The 23,183-nt window shown below is 36.5% G+C and overlaps 1 protein-coding gene across 1 annotated transcript in view; it reads left to right on the plus strand.

Moving 5' to 3' along the window:
• Positions 1-23,183, plus strand: part of r3hdm1 (R3H domain containing 1) — a 37,150-nt gene that overhangs the window by 7,924 nt on the left and 6,043 nt on the right. The window contains exons 2-17 of the mRNA XM_082137544.1: positions 5,072-5,252; positions 6,519-6,726; positions 7,697-7,732; positions 8,399-8,485; positions 12,250-12,379; positions 12,501-12,579; positions 14,259-14,318; positions 14,879-15,019; positions 15,099-15,207; positions 15,472-15,567; positions 16,188-16,216; positions 16,338-16,391; positions 16,525-16,742; positions 20,297-20,569; positions 20,746-20,906; positions 21,851-21,991. Of these exons, the coding sequence (XP_081993670.1) occupies positions 6,550-6,726; positions 7,697-7,732; positions 8,399-8,485; positions 12,250-12,379; positions 12,501-12,579; positions 14,259-14,318; positions 14,879-15,019; positions 15,099-15,207; positions 15,472-15,567; positions 16,188-16,216; positions 16,338-16,391; positions 16,525-16,742; positions 20,297-20,569; positions 20,746-20,906; positions 21,851-21,991 (1,791 nt within the window). The 5' untranslated portion in view covers positions 5,072-5,252; positions 6,519-6,549. The remainder of the gene's footprint in view (positions 1-5,071; positions 5,253-6,518; positions 6,727-7,696; positions 7,733-8,398; positions 8,486-12,249; positions 12,380-12,500; positions 12,580-14,258; positions 14,319-14,878; positions 15,020-15,098; positions 15,208-15,471; positions 15,568-16,187; positions 16,217-16,337; positions 16,392-16,524; positions 16,743-20,296; positions 20,570-20,745; positions 20,907-21,850; positions 21,992-23,183) is intronic.

A 23,183-nucleotide genomic window follows, 5' to 3' on the forward strand; every position in this document is an offset into this window, starting at 1 on the left:
TGTGTGTGTGTGTGTGTCTTCGCCGTCTGCCTCTCTCTCCGGTCCACAGGGGCCATCTGATTGGCTCTCGAGGGTGGAGCCCTGCTTAGCGCTGACATACTGCACCCAGCCCTCAGGGCGTTCTGATTGGCCAGGGGAGGGGTGACATCACAAAGGCCAGCTGTTGATTTGGCGGAGAGTGTGTGTGTGTGAGAGAGAGAGAGGAGAATCAGGAAGGATTGCGGCAGCGATGGCTTTGGGCAGGTACGCGAACGCTCCACGCTCAGAAGGAGGAGAGCAGAGCTGCACTGAGCGCGCTCCGTTTGATGCCACTCGGTCTGCTATGGAAACTAATGATGTGAGCCGAGCAGCGGATCATGAACGACAGGCAGGTGTGTGTGTGAAGTCTTGAACGTGTTGATTTGCATGCTGGTGTTTTTTTTTCTTTGTTTTTTTTTTCTTGCTCATTTGAATTGAGGTGAACGTAAAAATAAATGCGTAAAGTTACGTGAAATTCCCCACGTTTATTTTTTACAACGAAACACTTTAAACGGAAAACATTGTAACATTTGAGCTCGGTCTTCAAATAAATATTTGCAAAAGTGATCAAATAATCTGAATTAGTTTTTAGTGCTAATTCCATATTAATTCTAAACCTTGGTTAAATTCATTGTGACTAAATTTGCATGTCAGCAAATTGCAGTCTCTGCTCGTGTGTGTGTGTGTGTGTGCGCGCGCACTTTGTAATGACATTCTTGTAATTGCTCTATTTTATCATTTAAAAAAGCGCCCGAGGCGGCTATCAGCAGAAAGCTGGGTGTTTGTGTCGGTGTAAATTACAGCCGAAGGCAGCCCGGCTAATATCGTTAATGTGGCGAATCGTGTAAATGAACTGATGAGGAGAGGAGAGGAGAGGAGAGGAGAGGAGAAGAATAGCTCGACTGTGACAGCGGCCACACACTGAGAACACGGATTGTGACGGGAGGAGGGAAAAAGAGGGAAAACCATTAGCAACGCTTTTATCCAGAAATATGGGCCATTTGCATATTAGTCTAAAACAGGGGTGAAGTGAAATATGTGTAGCCTGGAGCCCGGCACGGTGGTGCGCTTCTTTTGTCAGGAGGGTAAGTGCTCGTTGCTTCCTGAAATATGGTGATTAATAATTGATAATGGGAAATTACGGATGGGCTTTATTGTCTCGGACAACAAGGTTAAAGCGAGATGATGTTGCATGCATTTTTGTGAAAAGTTGTGGTTGTGTTTGTCTTTATTTATTTTACTTTGCATGTGTTAGTCTGGTTTTTTTGTCTTTGTTTTTTTTTTGTGGTTTATGAGACAAAATGGAAAAATAAGTATTTGTTTGTGAGCTGATGTTTTAGTTTCGTCTGAATAAAGTCTGCGTGTCCCAGATTTAGTGACGTTATGACGGTCTCAAAACCCAGTAAACTACCTTGGAAGCTTTTTTGGGCATCGTACTTGGTGAGCTTCCTACTTAGATGCCAACAAAGCTTATTAACTGTTTGCCTAGATGGCATTTGTGCATCACAATTAGTGCAGTTGCTTCTTAGACAGCATTTTTGGGCATAAAACCTTGTGAACTGCCTACTTCGACTGCATTTTTGGGCATCAAAAGCTTATTAACTGTTTGCCTAGACAGCATTTGTGGGCATCATATTGTGAGCATAATTTTTTTTTGTCTGCTAAATTCACAAATGTAAATGCAAACCCTTATTATACGCCTACCCAGACAGCATGTCTGGCCATCAAATCTAGTGAGCTGGTTTCCTAGATGCATTATACCAATTGAGCCACCTACCAAGACGGCATTTTCAGGCATCAAAAGCTTATTAACTGTTTGCCTAGACAGCAATTGCGTGCATCATACTTAGTGCACTTCCTTCCTAGACAGCGTTTTTTGTCATTATTCCTTGTGAGCTGGATGCATTTAGAGCATTATACCTTTTGTGCTGCCTAAGTAGCGGTTTTGAGCATCATTTTCATCTGCTAATGCATAAATGTGAATGTAAAACCTTATTATACACCTACACAGATCGCATTTTTGGCCATCAAATCTAGTGAGCTGGATGCATTTTAGGTAGTTATACCTATTGAGTCGCCTACCTAGACTGCATTTGCAAGCATCAAAAGCTTTTATGCCTAGACAGCAATTGTGGGCATCATACTTAGTGCGCTACCTTCCTAAACAGCAGTTTTGGGCATTGTATCAGGAGAGCTTCCTTCCTACACAGCATGTTCATCAAACCAAGTTAGCGAGCTGTCTACCTAGATGGCCTTACTTACCTAGACAACATTGTTGTGCACTACCTTTCTAGACAGCCATTTTGGGAATTGTACCCCTACTAAATGGCGATTCGGGGCATGAGATCTAGTTAGCTGCCTTTCTAGAAATCTTACCTTCGACAACAGTACCAAGAGAGCTGCCTAACACGACAACATTTTTGAGCATTTTATATTGAAAATTATGTAAGTTGCCTATCTAAACAGCAGTATTTTAACTTTTGAGACCTTGACTGTTTTTTGAGGGGGCTTTGTACCTAGTGAGCTGCCTAGCTAGAAAGCATTTATGGGCAATCTTATATATCGTATCCAGTACACTACCTATCTAGACAACATTTATAGTCATCATACTTAGCATATTTTTTTTGGGCAACATACGTTATTCTTGAGCATCAATCGACTGGAAACACACCAATTATACCCAAAAATGCTGTCTAGGTAGTCAGCTGTGTAGTTTTTGAGAGACAGCCGGTGTATTTGTGTGTTTCTGCTGTGGTTGATTTCTCTCTCTCTCTCTCTCTCTTTTTTTTTTTTTTTTTTTTATCCTCCAGTGTCAAACTCGGACATCTGTACTGTCAAGTTTGTGAAAATATGCAGCCGCCGAGATCCACGGGGAGTCTTTTCTCTCTAGTGGTGCTCGGAAGAACTTATTGAATATGGAGCGAAAACAGTTGTGCGTGCAGGAGGGGAGGGTAGTTGCGGTGGAGGGCGTATTTTGAAATGCAGATTCGGATTTTTCACTTCACCTCGACATAAACGCTGTGTTCAGAGGAAAAGATACGGCAGCGCTGAGATTAGCCTGCAGCAAGAGAGATGCTTGTATATTTATGAACCGCGCTCGTGTAATTCCTGCCAACAGTAGGTGTTTCAATCCATGTGTGGGAGGAAAAGCGCCTCTCATAAGTCATAATTGTCCTTGAAAGCGTCAGTTGGTGCGCAATTTTGCCGCCCTTTGTCCCTGCGCCCCAGATTGGTCTGTTCTGAGCCCAGAGAAGATCAAGAGACACATTATCCACTCCTACTTCCTGCGGTGATGTGGGATCATGCCAGTGACCTGTGCGCAAACACTCACGAAAAAGTCATGGCATGGTCTCGGATAATTCTGAGGGACCGTCTGGCTGTTGTCTTGAGTGTGGTCAAACCCACCTGTTCTTGTCATTGTCGCCACCTGCGCTACTGTCAAATCGCGCGTGATGCTAATCGCTTGAATTTTGATCAGTGTGTGTGTTTCGTGGTATGAGGGTTTTGGTAACTTGAATCTCTAGCAGGACTCTACCTTGGTCAGATTGTACAGTGTATTTGGACCCAGTTGGCGTACTTTGCGGGATGACTGAGGCAGGTCAGGCCCGTTTGACCTCGAGATATATGGTGGGTCACAACTTGGCACAGGTTTCTAGATTGGCGGTGGCAGGATAGGCGAGGGCGGAGGCTGGGTGTTTTTGGGTCATTAATGCCCAGGCGAACATTGGCACTTATGTTCAGTTCATTCAGACTCAAGCTTGAATGAATGAATCCTACTGTTGGGAAGGCGTTACTTTAACGTCATAGGATTATTATGAAACAACTTATTAATATTCATTATTTTCTTGACTTGTCAGAACACCAAGTAATTTGAATCAACTAAACATTCATTAGTATCATTGGTATTTGGTCATCTGTATTGAGTTGGCACCAGGGTTGTTGTCGAAATAAAGCTGAAATAAAGAAAAAAATTCTCGGGATCTTTGGGTGAACTATCCCTTTAAGTTGTGTGAACGGAACCTATAGAAAGGTTACGTAACACTGTGACCTATTAAATATTCATATATTTCTTGACTTATCGACTGTGATGTTACCTTTTTACAGTATTAGCATAATATTTTATGATAATCATTCATAATGTTTTTTTTCTTTCTTGTGTTAGTGTTGCTTGGATACTACCGATGCTAATCGTTCATCATAGTTGTGCAAAAACATATTTTTTTTAAGTTGGTACTACTAAAGATTTGTCATAGTAGGATTTGCGATTTCTCCAGTCAAATTAAGTTGGTATTATCGATACTAATTGTTTGTCATAGTAGGATTCGTAATTTCACCACTTGTGTTGCGTTTGTAGTACTGATCATTTCGGCAGTCATATTGTTCGTAATAGTAGGATTTTTAATTTCGCAACTCATGAGTTGATACCAATGGTAATTGTTTGTGACACTAGGATTTGTAATACATTTGGTTTGGTTTTAAATACTTATTCGTCTTTAAAATAAGTCTTTCTTTTTGACTAGCAATTTAGACATTTCTCAGTTCGAAGATGAATAGGGCTCAAGTTAATTTATCTCAATCTGTTAATTAAAGTGATTGCACTACATAGGAAGGTTAAGACAAAACATCACAAGACCTATGCGTGAGTTATATTGACTTTGAGTGAAAAAAAACTACTCTCTTTATATTCCAATCAACAGACTATACTTTTAAATTGAGTATGGAGCCGTATTTATCGGCTTAGTATTCCTTATAGCTGGTTGAAATGCTTAAAATGCGTATAAGGTTCAGCGTTAAACGTGACTTCCTCTCAGTGTATTTTAATGTCCCTGTTTCTCTGCGGCACAGACTGTTCTCCATATTCATGTCACCACCCTGACACTTTTTTAAAAGCGCTGCAGTGCTTCTGCTCCCGAAAGACCTTTTAGACTTTCCATCAAACAACCCACACACAAGTTCAGTTCTCCCTCACCGATGCTACTGTATCCATGCGTCCCTGACCTCTTGACCTCGCTGTATTCGACCCCCCTGACCTCTGTCCTTGTGTGTGTGACAGGTGTCCGAGGGTGATGCGGAGCGTGAGCCGTGGCTTGGCGACCCGACCCAAGCGCTGGTGACGGGGGTCATGGGACTGCTGCTGCCCCCTGTCCGTCTCTCAGTCCGCCCCTCTGCCTCCGGAGGCCCCAGGGTCCTACGCTCCCTAAGGTTCCTGCCCAGTCCTGAAAACAGCACAGCCGGTAAACACCAACATTCGTACTGATGTCGTTTGTGCGAAAACGTTTACGTTTAAACGAAATACCAAAATGTTTTTAGTTCATGATAATTTGTTAAAATATTACATTTGACGTAAATGGTGATAGAAGTACCCAGTTCTCTTTCACGTACCTAGATTTCAATAGTTATGTAACTCGCGGAACTCATAGTTACAGACTACGTAAATGCATCTTTTTTACGACAAAAATTTCGAAGAATTCCTTGGAATTTACTGAACGCCTTATTGTGCGTACAATCTTGTTTTCATTTGCGTCAAATTAGATATGGCCGTTAACTAGTGAAATTTGACGATTCTCAATATTGATATCCAAAAACTGTAAAGGCATTAACGTTTGCGCAAATATTTACAATCTAAACAACTATAATTAAAACGTAGACTTCCAAGAATTAACCTACAGTACTTTTTTCTTGCGTTTCTTTTTCGACTAGCCTGCACTGCTTGCTTTTCTAACAAAGATCGTAGATATACGAATCGTTCAAGGTTAAATGTTTGGAACGTGAATATTAATTAGTTCACGTGATTGCTCAATTCCAGTTGTAACGTCAGCAGCTAATTAATATTCATGAGCTAATCTTTTGCCATATGTGGCGAAATTACGAATCCTACTATGGTAAAGTTTTTATGAATGCCTCATGCATATTAATTTGTTTTTGACTGCGTGTTCCATAAAGCATGACATTAATAAAACTTATGATTAATAATTTGTATTAGCTAATCCTTTTAGTTAAGTACCGAATTGAGTCCTACGGCAACTATACAGATACATTTGGTATGCCATTGAGCATGCTTTAAGTTTGCGACCTCAATTTTATTCACATCAAATTAACTATAGGTGCAAATTTATCTATGAAAAAATGCACTTATGATTTTTAATTATGTATATTGACATTAGCCTGCAGGCTTAACTGATTGGCTGAAAGGCGTATTATTATAATTCGGCACTAGTCGGCTGGCTAATTAATGTATACTACTATGGGAAATGAATATTAATTAGGTTACATGACACATGCACATTCAAGGAAGGTTACGAAGCAGCTTCAGACATCATTAATATTTGTGATGTGAGCCTTTGGCATTATAGAATTCGTAATTTCACCCAACCTGTGTTACATTTTTACAAATTTAACATCAAATTGGTAGCAAAGAACCAGTCATTTTAACATCACAAGTTGAAATAAACATAATTACGCTGTCAACTAAATCACCAGTTTGTCTGTTTATCTCACAGGTGGTGATTTTCGGCCTTGCGTCTGAAGATAATGTCTGAATCTTCTCTGGACACCAGAAGTTGTGACGTTATGAAGGTTCTGGAGAGTGACGGGCCGCACATGGCTGAATCGCCCGCGATCCTCAACGACCCCCAACACACGCCCCAGAACAATGGCACACATGCCCAGGAGTGTGAGACAGACCAAAGTTCCTCGCATCAAACTCAGGTTAACTTGTGCATTATGCATAAACGGTGCATTATGGGTAATATAATCCAAAGACAACAGAAAATGAGATTGTAGCCTCTTGCTAATGACTTATTATGGGATGTTAATGACCACTGAGCGGTATGCTGTTGCTGTGGTTTCCATTGTCTCTGCTTAAAGACAGAGATAAGACAACAAGATGAGTAGAATCAGCCAATCGAATCCAAGCTGGCGTGTGATTGGCTAATGCCAGTAAAGAGAGGAAGGACAGTTAATCTGCACCTGAAATCCTGCTGGTTTATCTGCAAACCCTCAGGGTGTGTGAGTGCGCGCGCGTGTGTGTGTGTGTGTGTGTGTGTGTGTGTGTGTGTGTGACTTTGCCACCATCTGCTCTTGGTGCAATGAGAAAGGGCAGCGGCCAGGTGCATTGAAACACATGCTGATCTCAGCTCTATTCCTCTCTCATTGTTCGTTTCTCTCTCCTTTCCCCCCACAATTAGCTGCTTCACTGGTGCACACACTCCTTTATATTACCTGCAATAACATGCATAACTCAACTTTTTGACCTTCTGGATTTGCCATACATTTCCTGGACTGGGCGATACATTGAATTATATTTTATATTATATATATATATATATATATATATATATATATAGCATTTATTAGATTTAAAGGAAAACATTATATTAAATTATCTAGAAAACATTATAAATGCCTTTACTGTCACTGTTGATCAATTTAATGCATCCATGCCGAATATTAATAAAAAAAATTAAAAATTTAAATGGTGACATTAGTAGTGTGTATATATATATATATATATATATATATATATATATATATATATATATATATATATATATATATATATATATATATATATATATATACAAATAAATATAAATTTTAAGCATGTCATACGTTAACAAACAATTGTGTATTTAATAACATGATCCAAATTTCCTCCTTTTTTCCTTTTTAACAACAGCTCGGCCAATCAGCACAGAGTATTAAACGGTCCAAGGTACGGTATGATCACAGCATGAGTTGGTTCGCTTTTTTTGTTGCTTTTTTTTGATTGATTGGTTGGTTGTTTTGTTTGCCTGCACTCTGTGTGCCTTGCGAGAAAAAGAGAGAGAGAGAGTTCGGCAGTGCATTGTGGGAATAAAAGCCCCTGCTCGAGTCAGTAAAGAATAATAAATGTGCTTGGGGGGGGATGCTGCGTTTAGCACTTTTGCAGCATGAACCAAAATGCCGGGGGTTTGTAAAACCCAAGCGCCTCCTCTGGAGATTTTCCCACCTAGTGTCGAATTCTGCTCTGCTCTTGATGTCGGTTTATCTCTGCATTTTGAACAGCCGCTGTTTTTGTGATTTCGTTGAGTTTGTGCATTAAAACTGTGTTCTTTTTGGTTGTTTTGACATTGCCTGCAAGAAATTGTCTCTTGTGTTTATTATTATTTCCCAAAAAATTACGTTGGAGATTTTCAGACTTTCAGGGGTTTCAGATGTGTTTATATAAGCGTTGGTTTTAATAAACATGCCTCTAATTAACACACACCCCTCCCAGAGCTCTGAAAAGTCTCCTGAGACGTTGCAAAATGGTGCTTGTATATTTTTAGTCATGCGTTGTTGGACTTTTTTTTGCGAATGAGTGCCAGACGTTTTGGTAACCATGGTTACTCTCCTCCAGTCCAACGGCAAGTTAAAGTTAGTTCGCAGCTTGGCGGTGTGTGAGGAACCATCTCCACCTCCGCTCCGAGAACTGCCACAAGAACAGGTAAACGTGTGTGTGTGTGTGTTCTGAATAGCATACTCCTTACCTTTTAGGTCATGTGACCTAGTTTATTTGATAATTCACATAGTATTTAAAATAAAAATAGCAGGCCGTTCATACTACAAAGTATGAAGGCCCTTAGGGGACATTGTGATGGTAAAAAAAAAAAAGTGAGGAAAAATTATATTTCCATGATTTTGCATTCGCTCACAAACCTTTTGTGATGGAAATAATATGAGGTGGGAGGACAAACAATATGTCAGTGCTTTTGCGAGCGAACGCAACGTTTCTTGGGGGAACGCAAAGGTTTTTATGAGAAAATGCAAATGTTTTGCGAGGGAAGTAATTTTCTCGGGGGTACAAATGTTTTGCGAGAGATCTACATTTTTCTTGGGGGAACACAATAGTATTGCAAAAGCGCATTTTTTCTCTGGGGAACATAACGGTTTTGCAAGAGAATGCAAAGTCTCTCTGGGAATGCAATAGTCTTGTGAGAAAATGCTAACGTTTTGCGAGACAATGCAAAGTTTCTCGGGGAACGCGATAGCTTTGCGAGAAGATGCGAAGATTCTCTGGGAACGCAATTGCTTTGCGAGAAAACGCAAAAGTTTTGCATGAGAAATTAATGCAAAGTCTCTCTGGGAATACAATAGTCTTGTGAGAAAACGCAACCGTTTTGCGAGACAATTGAAAGTATCTCAGGGAACGCAATAGTTTTGTGAGAAAATGCTATAGTTTTGCTAGAATGCAAAGTTTCTCAGGGAACACGATAGTTTTGTGAGGGAGCGCAAAGTTGTTCGGGGAACAATAGTTTTGCGAGAGAATGCTAGTGTTTTTGCGAGAAAACGCAAACGTTTTGCAAGAGAAGGCACATTTTCTCAAAGAACGCAATAGTTTTGCAAGACAACACATTTTTTCTCAAGAGATTTGAGAGATTTTTGGCGAGAAAATGCAAATTTTAAGGGGAGCGTGTTTGTTTTGCAAGAAAACAGTAGGTTTGCAAGACAACACAGTCTCTCTGGGGTTCGCAATACATTTGCGATAGAAGCCAAAAGCATTGAAATATAATTTTTTCTTTGATTTGATATATTTTTTACATCATTCCCCTTAGTGACTTCATAGCAAAGCACGTAAACTCTGATCAAACCGATGTCCTTGCTCCAGTGCTTCCCACATCAATAAAGCTGTCAAAACATCAACGCTGCTCTTAGTTATAAAGACATTTTGCGCGAGTCGATCGCATATGTGCACGTTTTATAGAGCTGTGCGTTTATTAAAGGTGTGCGCGTCCCCAGCACAGGATTGCATTCATCCATCATCTATACCAAATACAATTTTCCTGTCTCAGCTGCCTAGCTCAGTGGATTGCTATAATTGCCTGTTCTTATCCAAACCCCATTTTTGTTCTATTTATTAGGTTAGTGTGCAGCTCAAAGCCGCTATTAGGAAGCCTAGAGCTCGCTGTAGGCGGTCAACACCATCAGCTCTTTGTATACAAGGCTGCAACTTTCTTTGTGTGTTGGTTATTAAAGAAATTATAAATAAATTATATAATTGCATTCATCATATTTATAAAAAAAAATCAACTTTTCATTAAGTTTTTCAAAAGTAAAACATATATTGTTCTTTTTTTATCATTACTGATGTAACATTTGAGATGTAAACCAAATACATTGCATTTTGTATCATACTCATTGTTGGCTTGCATTTATTTTTATAAGCATGTCAATACTTGACCATATAATATTTCAGAGAAAAGTTCTGTATGGTGAATACATTTGACAACCTTGCTTTTTAATGACGTTTTTGTTAAGAAACCCAGCCGATCGTTTCGTTTTTATCTCTTTTTTTTAAATCGGAAGTCATGCAGTGCGAGAGCAGGTGAGGAAGAAAAGAACTCAAGGTCTTTGTGGACAAACCGTCTGAAAGACGAATAAATGTCCTTAATCAAGTTTACGTCCTTGAACGAGTGAATGAGACTTCCTCCCCGAGGAAAGAGGGTCTCTATTCATAGACCTTTCTCATCTCTCTGTAACCCCCCCCCCCTTCACAACCTGCTCATTCACGATCTGTCCATTCGTCTTCTCTCTCGCCGTCCCTCGTGTAGCATGACATTTTTGTCCTCGTTCAGGTGAAGAAAAAAGCCAAAGAACGAAAAACAGTGCCTAACGATTTATAACGAACACAAAAGGACCCAAAAATGAAACCTGTCATCATTTACTATGTACAAAATCCCAAAATTTTAGAGCTTAACAGCCCTGGTTCCCATTTACTTTCATTATATTGGAAAAGAGCAGCATGAACATTCAGCTAAACATCTCCTTTTGTACTCGGAAGAAAGTGAGTCGAAAGATTTGGGATCACGAAAGGGTGAATAAATGATGAAAGAATTATAATTTTAGGGTGAACTATCTCTTTAAAGCCACTGCTGTTCATTTGGCTGGCTCTTTCTCTCACTCTCTGTTTGAAATAAAGCCGAGTTTTAGCATCAGAGTGAAGGATCATGGTGGGATCGAGTCCAAAGCTCACAGAAGGGCAGAATGATCTCATAACCTCCACAATCCTTCGTCTTTCTCCTCAGGGGAGTTTGTAAATCCCATTCATAAAATATAAATTCATGTGCAGTAGAACAGGCCAAAATACCCTCTAAACCTAAAAGCTGCGCACCTGAATGGAATATATTTATTATAATGAACATGCACTTCTTGTACTATCACTATCGAAAGGTTTTAACTGTTATAGGGTCAATTTAATACAGTTTACCATAACATAATAGAATGAACAATAAGCATCATTTATGAGCAAAATGAAATTCTGTTTAAATCGTTCATGAAGTGGGATTGAATAGGCCTGGCCTAAAAAAGTATCACTTTTTTTTCTTTCTTTTTTTGGTAAAGTTTTTGTGTTTGAACAAAAAATATTTATTTATTTAGTGCTTTGTGAAAGTGTTATGTAGTATTATTATATTTATTGTGAAATTATATTATAATGTGTGGAATTTGGTTGAGCATTTTCCCTTTTATTGTGACTTTTGTCCAAATGTCAGTGGATATATCAGTCTGCCACTAATTTAAAACTAAAATTAATATAGTTAATATTAATATACATATACATTTTATTTTATTTAATGTTGCTTTTTTATTATCAATATTATTGTCCAATATACTATATATAACTATATAGTATATATAAAAATATATTTCTTCCACTATATATTATTGGTACTCTATATATTATATATTATTGTGTGAAATTTGATTTAGCTTCTTTATTTATTGTTATTTTTATTCTTTATTTCATTTATAGCCAAATTGTGATACCTTCCATAAATTCATAAATTACTAATCTAAAAGTTTTTTTTTTTTAGTTTTTTTATTGTGCTTTTATAGTTATAGTCTAGCATTTGTGTTGCATTTTTTTGTTCTCTATTGTGATCGTTATGTGAGAGGAGGCAAGTCTTTATTACTTGAGATGATTACAAGTCTTGTGCTAATTGTTTTGGCAAAGTATTTTAATCAAACTCCTCTGATTAGTTGCAGCTAAGGGAAAGAGATCATAATTAGCTTTAAATTACCCTCACTTCATAATGACAAAAATGAGCTGTTGTTTTTCTTCTAATCATCAAAAAAGGTTTGTTGTTTTTAGAAACTTGGGAAATGTGAATGTGTTCATATCAAATATATATAATTGAATGAAATTGAATATAGAACTTTTTGCTATTGTTAATGTCTTATTTCTAAATCGGTTTTATTTTTTTGTTTTAACAGGAAAAGATTGATATCGAGCTCAGTCAGTCTTTTGAAAAAGACGAAACTTCCATCAAAATTGAGGACAGTGAGAAAATCTCAGAAAAGCCAGAGAAAACAGACCGACTGTCCAAGAAGACACTCTCAAGAGGTGTGTGTGTGTGTGTGTGTCTTTGTTTTTTTGGCAGAGGAGGTGTTTTCTCACAGGCCAGATGGATGCAACAGAATGTGTGTGATGAATCTCTCTCCATCTCTCTCCATCTCTCTCTCAGATCCCAGTCAGGAATATACAGACTCCACGGGAATAGACCTCCACGAGTTTCTGGTCAACACGCTGAAGAACAACCCCCGGTGTGTGAAAATCCCCCCACCGTCTCATTAACACACCCTCGTCTGAATGTTTCTGCTACTGCTACTTCCTGTCGATTCATTGAGCTCTTTTTTAGTTTTTTTTAAATGTGAAATGAGTAGGTCACTTTAGTTCGATGGGCCATTTTACACAAAGTAACTTTGCAACTACATGTCAACTAGCAGTCATTAGAGTATTAGTTGACTGTCTGCTTAATATCTGCTAACACTTTATTCTAATGCTCCCCCAACAGACATGTTGACATGTAAATGCAAATTTACTTGTAGTTAAGTTGACATGTAGTTGCAATTTTTTTTATAGTTAGTAGAATGTCCAAAGTGGACTATTGAAATAAAGTGTGACCTAGGTCACTTTAAAGGGGACATTTGCAGTTTATTTTGTTTTGGGGTAATTTTCTATTTAATATTTGTATATAAATAATTTATTTTTAGATATTATTATGTTTTAATAATCATTTTAAAGGGATAGTTCACCCAAAAACGGTAATGTCATCATTTACTCATGTTGTTCCAAACCCATAAAACTTTTTTTCATTTCTGTAAAACAAATGAATATATTTATCTGTCCCTCCATTGAAATTCTCTACACCCAAAACTAAAAAAAAGTTCATAAAGAGATCGTAAACTAAATCCATATGAATCGAGCAGGCTCAATCCAACTCTTTTAAAGAAACACAGTCGCTTTAGATGATGAACAGATTTAATTTAGGCTTTTATTCACAAATAAACATTGAGAGATCAATGCGCAAGAACAAGAACAAACCTCATTGGTTCTTGCTGAAGCTCAAACGTGCTGCGTAACACGAGAATGAACCTCATTGGTTCTTGCTGAAGCTCAAACGTGCTGCGTAACACGAGAATTAACCTCATTGGTTCTTGCTGAAGCTCAAACGTGCTGCGTAACACGAGAATGAACCTCATTGGTTCTTGCTGAAGCTCAAACGTGCTGCGTAACACGAGAATGAACCTCATTGGTTCTCGCTGAAGCTCAAACGTGCTGCGTAACACGAGAATGAACCTCATTGGTTCTTGCTGAAGCTCAAACGTGCTGCGTAACACGAGAATGAACCTCATTGGTTCTTACAGAAGCTCAAACGTGCTGCGTAACACGAGAATGAACCTCATTGGTTCTCGCTGAAGCTCAAACGTGCTGCGTAACACGAGAATGAACCTCATTGGTTCTCATGCTTTAGCTTCCATGACCAAATTTGAATGCATCATATACGTTTACTAATCAATGTTTATGTGAAAAAAAGCCTAAATTAAATCTGTTCATCATTTAAAGCTATTGTGTCTCTTCAGAAGACTTGAATTAAACCTCTCGATTCATATGGATTTATTTTTCAATGTCTTTATGAATGTTTTGAAGTGTCAGAATTTTGGGTGAATAGACTTTCAATGACAGAAATCTCTCAGATTTCATTAAAAATATCTTTGTGTTCTGATGGAACGACATGAGGGCTAATAATTGACAATTTTCATTTTTGGGCGAACTATTAATTAAATACTACTTTTTGCACAAGTATTGCATCTCTTCTTGGTCGTTAATGTGGATCGATGCGGAGTTTGTAGGCACACGTTTGAATGCTCTGGCACTTGTGCGCTGGATTCTCCTCATGCTGATGAGCTGTAATAAATGCTAATGAACGCTGTTCTTACAGGGACAGAATGATGCTGCTGAAACTCGAGCAAGATATTCTGGACTTCATTAGTAACATCGAGTAAGTCGAGCCAAAAAGAACTGTTTAAACTGACGTGATTTCTTTTTCACACACACACACACACACACACACACACACACACACACACACACACACACACACACACACACACACACACACACACACACACATACATATAAAGCAAATTACTTAAAAATTAAAATGTAAAAAAAAAAAAAAAAATCCTTTTTTCTTAATTTTTATGCATATCAGTTCTAGGTTGAAATATCAGCCAGGCTGATTATCAAAAAATAATATTTTAATGCATGTACAAAAATGTATTTTAATATTTGGCCATTTTGAGGACTTTTTGTTTTTCTTAATTTTTTTTTCTTAATTTTGAGAATTGTATCTAAAATTTTAATAATAAAATTGTATTTATATGTATCAGCATTAAATTGATTGAGGGGCCGTTTACACTAGACCATTTTCAACTAAAACTGGATTAATGCACATAAATATAAATATCAAATATTAGGTTTTATAATAAGTATATTTATATTTATAATATTACCATCCTTAAATTAATTTATTGACGTTGTCGTTCTCCCCCCCCACAGAAGTCAGAAAAGGAAGTTCCCCCCGATGACATCATACCACAGGATGCTCCTTCACAGGGTGGCGGCGTATTTTGGGCTGGATCATAATGTCGATCAGACTGGGAAATCAGTAATTATCAACAAAACCAACAATACTAGAATGTACGTGTGGATTTAATGGTTACTAGCCTCAGTTGTTCTAACTATGAAAGTTTTAATGTAACTTTTTTTTCTCTCACAGACCAGATCAGAAATTTTCTGAACACATTAAAGATGATAAAACGGATGATTTCCAAAAGCGGTACATCTTAAAGAGAGATAACTCCAGCTTGGACCAGGAGGATGGCAGGGTAAGAAATATATTCTAACTTAAATATATTACTTACAAATAAATAAACTTTCGATTGAAATAATCCAACAACCAACAAATGTATACAATAATTTGCGCAATATGGTATTGAAGATAAAGTGTAGGCGTGTGTGTGTGTGTGTGTGTGTGTGTGTGTGTGTGTGTGTGTGTGTGTGTGTGTGTGTGTGTGTGTGTGTGTGTGTGTGTGTGTGTGTGTGTGTGTGTGTGTGTGTGTGTGTGTGTGTGTGTGTGTGTGTGTGTTTAGCTGCGGATGCGACTTAAGGATGACAGACGGAGTAAATCAATAGAGGAGAGAGAGGAGGAATACCAGCGCGCCAGAGACAGGATCTTCGCCCAAGACGTGCGTCTCCTCACCAAAATACAACACATCTTATTATAAACCTATTATTAAGTTTTGTTTTATTTATTTAGTGTTATTTATTACTTAGTATAAACCACAACTTTGTGTGAGAAATGTCTATCATTTATCATATAATAGTTAATTTGAGCAAAAATAATGTTTTGTACTTTAGTTGTAATATAAATATTAGAAATTTAGTTTGCTCAAATTTTTTATTAATTTAGATAAAACTAAAAAAAGTAACTATATATATATATATATATAGTTAGTTTTTTTAGCTTTATATATTTAGTTTTTTTTAGCTTTATATATTTATGTATGTATGTAGCACTTTACAATAAGGTTATATTTGTTAATATTAGTTAACTGCGTTAGTTAACATGAACTAACAATGACAAATACTTCTAAAGCATTTATTAATCTTAGTTAATAATTTCAACATTTACTGATAAAGTAGTGTGTGTTAATATTATTGAATGGATTTGACAGTTGTACTTTTATTAACTAGGATTACAAAGATTAATAAATAATGTTACAAAAGTATTGCTCATTGTTAGTTAATAAATATTGTTTTGTTTGTTTGTGTTTTGTTTTTTTAATGTGCGTCTTTTTATCTGCAGGGACAAGAACATTTCCCTTTTGATAAAAGGTAAAAATATTAATAACACAGTTACTAGTGAGTTATATGTGGGAGATTCTTTATTGCTTTCGTGTTTGTCTGTTGTCTTATATACAGTATGTGATAATTGCAATGCTTAAAATCCCTCTAGAATTCAAGAGGACATGACTTTCATTAACACTCAGCAAAGACGACAGATATTCAGGTAGTTTTTTTGTGTACTTTGTTTATTAGCTTAATTACATACCAGTTATGAGACAGAGATTTGCGCTTTTGAGTAAACGGTAGCCGTGTTTGTTTATCGCCGGGCTTTAATCCATGAGTCGTTGTTTTTGTAGATTGAGAGACGGGCGCTCGGGAAACAGTCGTCAGAGCAGCTCTGAGAACGAGCTGAAGTATTCGGATTCTCGGCCCTGGAGCAGCACGGATTCAGACAGCTCCCACAGAAACCTGAAGCCCGCCATGACTAAAGCCAACAGCTTCAGCGGCATCAGCCTGCTGATTCGAGGAGACAGTACGGCCAGCAGCAAGAGCATGGGGAAACTGTCTAAAACCAGTAAATAACACACCTACATTCACTTAACTGTCTAACTGGGGACTTGGTAATAGACTTTTGTAGGGATGCACAATATAGAAGATTTTGAAATCAAAACTATGCCTATTTACCTTTAGTCGTTTGCGAACGATTCATTAAGTTATTCTAAAGAAAAAAAAATTCTTCATTTATCTTTCATCAAAATATACTTGTTCCTGCCTCTGAAACGACTTTCCATTTCCTCTGACATCATCAGACCTTATTTTTAAGCCCCTTCAACAAAATATAATAATTGTTCCTGCCTCTGAAACGACTTACCGTTACCGCTGACATCATCAAGGCCTTATTTTAAGCCACTCCCCTTTAATTTTTCATCATAATGAAATAATTGTTCTTGCCTCTGAAACGACATAGCGTTACCGCTGACATCATCATGGCCTTATTTTAAGCCACTCCCCTTACATTTTTCATATATAATTGTATAAATATTCAGTTTATATATGAAAATTGTATAAATCATAAATAATTGTTCCTGCCTCTGAAACGACTTTCCATTTCCTCTGACATCATCAGACCTTATTTTTAAGCCCCTCCCCTTCATCTTTTCAACAAAATATAATAATTGTTCCTGCCTCTGAAACGACTTAACGTTACCGCTGACATCATCATGGCCTTATTTTAAGCCACTCCCCTTACATTTGAAAGCCTCTGAAACGACTTTCCATTTCTGCATCATCAAGGTCTTGTTTTAAAACCTTCAACTTCTGTAATATTAAAATGCTTTTCACCATCCAATGTAATTCTTGATAAATAATATCAAGTCCCTAATATAATTTTTTTGGGGGCTGAATATTGTTTCACTCTGAACATGATACAAAAGCCAGTTCATCTTAATTTTAAAATAAAGTGTTCAGGCTATAGTACAAGTTAAAAGTAAAATTAGTCAAGTTAAGCTACATTTATAGCTGAAAACATGGATAACAAGTAGTTTTGAAACCTGGCACAAAAAAAAGAGAAAATTATATGTTTTTGTTATAATTAGTTTAGTGTGAGTTAAAAATAAGTAATAATTATGTCTGCTTTGAACTGCTTTGTACATCAGCCTAATCAGACCGATACAGATGGTTTAAAGTTACAATTTTAAATAACAAATGATACTAAAATTAGTATATGCAGATTGACTATGGTGTCTGATATATCGTGCATCCCTAATTGTCTGTGGTTTTCAAATGAAGCCAATATCATTTTTACAGACTACAGTTTATGTCGGAATTACCGTAATTAGGAGACATGAGATTCTGCTCCAATCGATTCCCTTTCCCGGACTCAGAAATGCTTTGTTTCTATGGCAATGCTCATAAGGCCTGTTCGGTATTGTACTTTATACTTAATTGCTACACATAATTTATATATATATGTTCTTTTGAACAAATAAAGTGCCATTAACGAAAACACAATGGCATATCAAAAATAAATCATTTAGTTGTTTTGTTTTTGACAGCGGTCAATAGGACCCAGTCAGTCAGAGTTTCCAACTTCCGAATTCCAAACATTTACAGTAATTCCAACATGAACCCTAAAATCCAACTTTTTAGAAGTTGACATTTTTTATTGTAGTTTGAGATCTTTTCTAGTTTGTCTTGTTCAAACACTACATGAACTGACCGTGTGTATCTTCACTTTGACTATCCCAGTCCTGCTTTCCTATGCTCACCGTTTTGTTCTTTTGAAGACCATTTTTTGTTTCATCATTTCGTGTTCGTGCTTTAAGCTGCCATATATTGCGTGTGTGTGTGTGTGTGTGTGTGTGTGTGTGTGTGTGTGTGTGTGTGTGTGTGTGTGTGTGTGGTGGATCTCTCTGCCCTCTTTTTTCACCTATTTCACGTCCATCGAGGAACAGCTAAGAGAACCCATTCATATTCAGAGCCGTCTGCTCTCTGGATTCATTGGTTATTTATGCTCTGGCATTTAGAAGCTCAAGGAGTCGAAGCCAATATATATTTATCACTTTTAATATTTAATGGGACTGCTCTTCCGTTCAGCAACCGCTGGATCTCTCCTCATGGCCAGTTACGTTTGAACAGCCCTCTGAATGATCACACGTTCTGTTGCTGTTATACATCAGTGCTTTCATCCAGATATAAATCAGATAAGAAATTTAGTATTTTTTTATTTTATTATTCACTATCAAATCTAAATTTAGTATATTTATTTATTGTTTTATTTAGTTTTTTAATTGCTAACAAAAATCACTTATGTGGTTTGCAGACAAATTAATATTTTAACTATTTTATTTTTGATTTGAATCATTTTAAATCAGATTCAGTCTGAACAATCAGATTTCAAGTAGTTTTCATCGGTATGAGACTATTCTGGATAAATATGTTTTGTTTTTAAAAAGTAGCCGTAATAATAATAATGAATAAAAATGGATTAAAGCTGCAGTCTGTAACTTTTTTGGGTTAAAAATTATCCAAAATAAAATTGAGCAAGTACATCACCAGACAGTGTTCAAAACTCTCTGCGTGCCTCAGCTCGATTCAAAACGGTAAGCTTGTACTGGTGGATTTCCATGGGAAATTCAAGCATGTCATTGCGTCACATCTGTACACATAAAGAAGAGTCTCGGCTAGTATGCTATGAGTGTGAGGATGTTGGAGGTGGAGATTTATAGCCTTTTCTCACAGCACTTGATATACTTATCAATTTGATTGGCGGATCCAGAAAGGTTCAAACGACAATCACCAGTGACAGCTGGAGATTCACCCGTTGTAAAATGCGAAAGACTTCGGATTTCGGAGTGGCTACAGAAAAAAAGAGACTGCAACCGGGCCCATGCGAAAACAAGGATAATATCGGAAGGGCATTAAATATAGTCACGCAATGCTGATGTTGTTAACATTAACAATTTGAGAACAAAGTATAATTTGCACGGTTTGACGTGACATCATAAGCGATCGTTAGATTTAATCCGCGCGATTTACTGTAATGCTTTTTTTCCCTTAGTTGGTCAGAACAAAAGTGGATGTTACTTACGGATGACGTTTTCCGGTGAAAATTCTCATGTTGGTCATACTTCCAAAAAGTAGAATCTGTGATTGCGAATGCCAGTTTCCACACTGATAGCTGCACATTCTCCTCAAAACATTGGATTCATCCGCGCTGTGCCGTGCCGAGGCACAACCCACGTAAAGTTGATAATTCCGCGAATAACTGCAATTGTGGATTTCGAACAGAGATGGCGACAAAGAGGATAAACTACGGACTGCAGCTTTAACAAAATGTTTTATTTCATTAAAGAATAATAATAAATATTTTATCAAATTAATTAATAATAAAACAAATTAATTAAAGAATTCTGATTATTGAAAAGAATATCTGGAGGAAACATCACCAGATGTATCTCTTTTTTTTGGCATGATTTTTATTTGGACCAGCATTCATGGTTCCGCTTCCTCTTTATGACATCATTTCCTGTCATATCTGTTTTTAGCCCCGCCCATCATCCCCTCTTCATTAATTTCCTCATCTCCCACCTGACAGTAAAAACTCTTTCGCTCTTCACCCTCCTTCAGGTTCAGACTCCTCTAGTAGCGTAGGTTCCTCTTCCGGGTCGCTCTCTCGGCCTTCTCAGCTGCCGTTACCCGCCCCCGTTGTTCCCCATCCCGGTCGGGGCTTCACCCCGGCGGCCCCTCTTCCGGCCGTGCCCATCGGGGGCAGCGCAACCGTCCCGGTCTCTCAGAGCGCAACTACTAACTCAAACATTAATACTAACGCTAGCTTCTACATCGTTCCTCTGGACACCACCGCCATCCCACCGGGCAGCGTTCTGCTCAATCCACAGACAGGTGGGTACTTCCTGAGTCCTGACCAACATTTACTTCAAACGATGTAGGTTACGCTGCGTATTCGACATACTAACTTTCCTTACTAATTCTGTGTTGCGCGAATGAAGTAAAAATTCAAATGTAGCTGTTTTGCACTAGTATTTTTCTAACTGTGTTTTGGTTTTTGTCCCGTAAAGGTCAGCCTTTTGTTAACCCCGATGGCAGCCCGGTGATCTACAACCCTGCCATGACATCACAGCAGGGGCGGGGCCAGCAGCCCATGTCTCTCCCGCCCCCTCCTCCTCCACCTCTTCCTCCTCCCCCTCAACCTCAGCCAGCCAATCACCTTCTAGCACAGGTCAGGAAAACAGATTTTACTATATAGTTATATATATATTTTACTTTGTCTTGTATTTTTGGTCTTATATTTTAATATTAAATATTTAAATAACTATTTTATATTATAATTTAGTTGAATTAATTTAGTTGAATTTGTCCCTTTTTATTTAATAATATTTTTACACTTTTCTTATTTTTAGTAATTATTTTCTTACTTTTGGGGGGGGGGGGGGAAGTTATAATTTTCTTTTTAATAATATTTTTATTTACTTGTTATATTATTTAATTTATCTTTTTTGTGTTTTATTTACATTTATTTTAATTATTGTAGTTTTTCATTATATTTAAACAGTATTTAAATACATACAATTAAATAAATTTGTAATATATTCATCATCATATTGGTTATTGGCCATAGTGTAAAATAATTATCAGCTGTAACTATCTCTCATAATTGTAATATATCAGGCAAAATTATTTTAGTATAATTTTTTTAGCATGTTTAATTTTTATTTACTTAATTTTTTATTTTATTTATTATTCTCATTTCTTCTTTCATTTAATTTTATGCATGTAAAACTGTATACATATTATCCTATTGGTTATGGTTCATAGCTCAAAAAATAACAAGATATATATAAAAATAAAATATGGTATTTAATATGGTTTGGTAATAAATAGGCAATTTAAGTTTTTTTTTTTCACTGATATAATCTACATTCATCACATGCATTGTAATTTTGTCTTTTATCGGTTCATATTTATTTATAATGAGAACATTGACGTATTTGTTTAATGTTATTTCTCTATGACGTGACTTCTGTTCTCATTCATTCTGCCCTTCCTTTCCGTTCAGTGCTGTTTGGTTCTCTTTCTCTTTGTCGTTCTGGCCTGATCCTGTCGTTCATCCTCTCTTCTTCTCTTCTTCTCTCCTTCTCTCTCTCTCTCTCGGTGTCTCTGCAGTCGTCTGCTCAGCCTGTGCAGTTTGCTGCGGTCTCTTGTCCTCCTCTCCTGCCTGCTGCTTTCACTCAACAATACACTGTGGTACTTCTCTCTTCCTTCACTATGTCCTTCTCTAAACTTCACTTTTCTCTTCCCTCGATTTATTAAAGAGGCCGTATCTTGGAAAGCATGGAAAGAATTTTTCAGTTTATTTGAAATAAAAGTTTAATATATGATAAATTCACAACTCTTACACTTTTAAAATGTTTTAAATAATGAATTAATTATATTATATTTTTGTTTTCTGGTTGAATGTTGTTTAGTATACCCTAAAATACACAATTCTTGAACTTTATTTTTATTTATTTATTATTATTATTTATTTATTTATTTAATAAGTGTATTTAATAATATATTTATATTAGTTTTTAGGGTTTTTTTGTTTCTTTGAAATAATTTCAAGATACAATACATTCATACCCTAATATTCACAGCTCTTAAACTTTTAAAATATTTTGTATTTAATGTATTTATTCATGTTTTCAATTATATATCTTTTATTTTATATTGAAAAATATTTATATTAATTTATATAATTTATACATTTATTTATTATTATTATTATTTTATAAAAAATTTCTTGTTCATTTGAAATGAAAGTTCAAACTACAATACATATATATTCACAGTTTTTAAACTTTTCAAATGTGTTTAATTGTACATTTTATTTATACAATTATTTATTATATTTTATATATTGTGTATTATTTTATTTATTTATTTATTTATTTATTTATTTATTTATCTATTAGATTTTTCTTGTTATTTTGAAACAAGTTAGATATACAATATAAATAAATATTATTACAAAAGTGCAGAATAATGGCCCCTTTAATGTTTTGTCCTATTTTTTTCTCCCTATTTTCTATTCTCTATTTTTCAGTCTTTAATTATTTTTTCTTTGTTGTTTTTTTGGTTTGTCTCTGTTCTTCTCTTTAGTCATTTTAAACTTTTTTTTGGTTTATTCATTTCCATATTCTGTGGCGTCCTGTGATCAGAAACTGGATGTCAAAAGAAACTCTGTTCCGTCAGTTTCATTGATGAATCTCTCCAAAGTTTCAAAACGAGCCCCATGTGATTTGTTGTACCCAGCGGAGCCTAATGACTGAATTGGGTCACTTCTGTCATATTTCTCACTGTGTGACCTGTTTCTACCAAATATAACACCCTCATTAACAAATTCAGACCACATGAATAATTAACCACACCAGATGTTGTCACTACTTTAATAAGAAGATGTCTGCCAGTGGTGATGTCCTGGTGGATGAGGGGCAGGACTTTGATCTGAGCTTAA

This window comes from Leuciscus leuciscus (assembly GCF_965113295.1).
Source record: "Leuciscus leuciscus genome assembly, chromosome: 15".
NCBI classification, from domain to species: domain Eukaryota; kingdom Metazoa; phylum Chordata; class Actinopteri; order Cypriniformes; family Leuciscidae; genus Leuciscus; species Leuciscus leuciscus.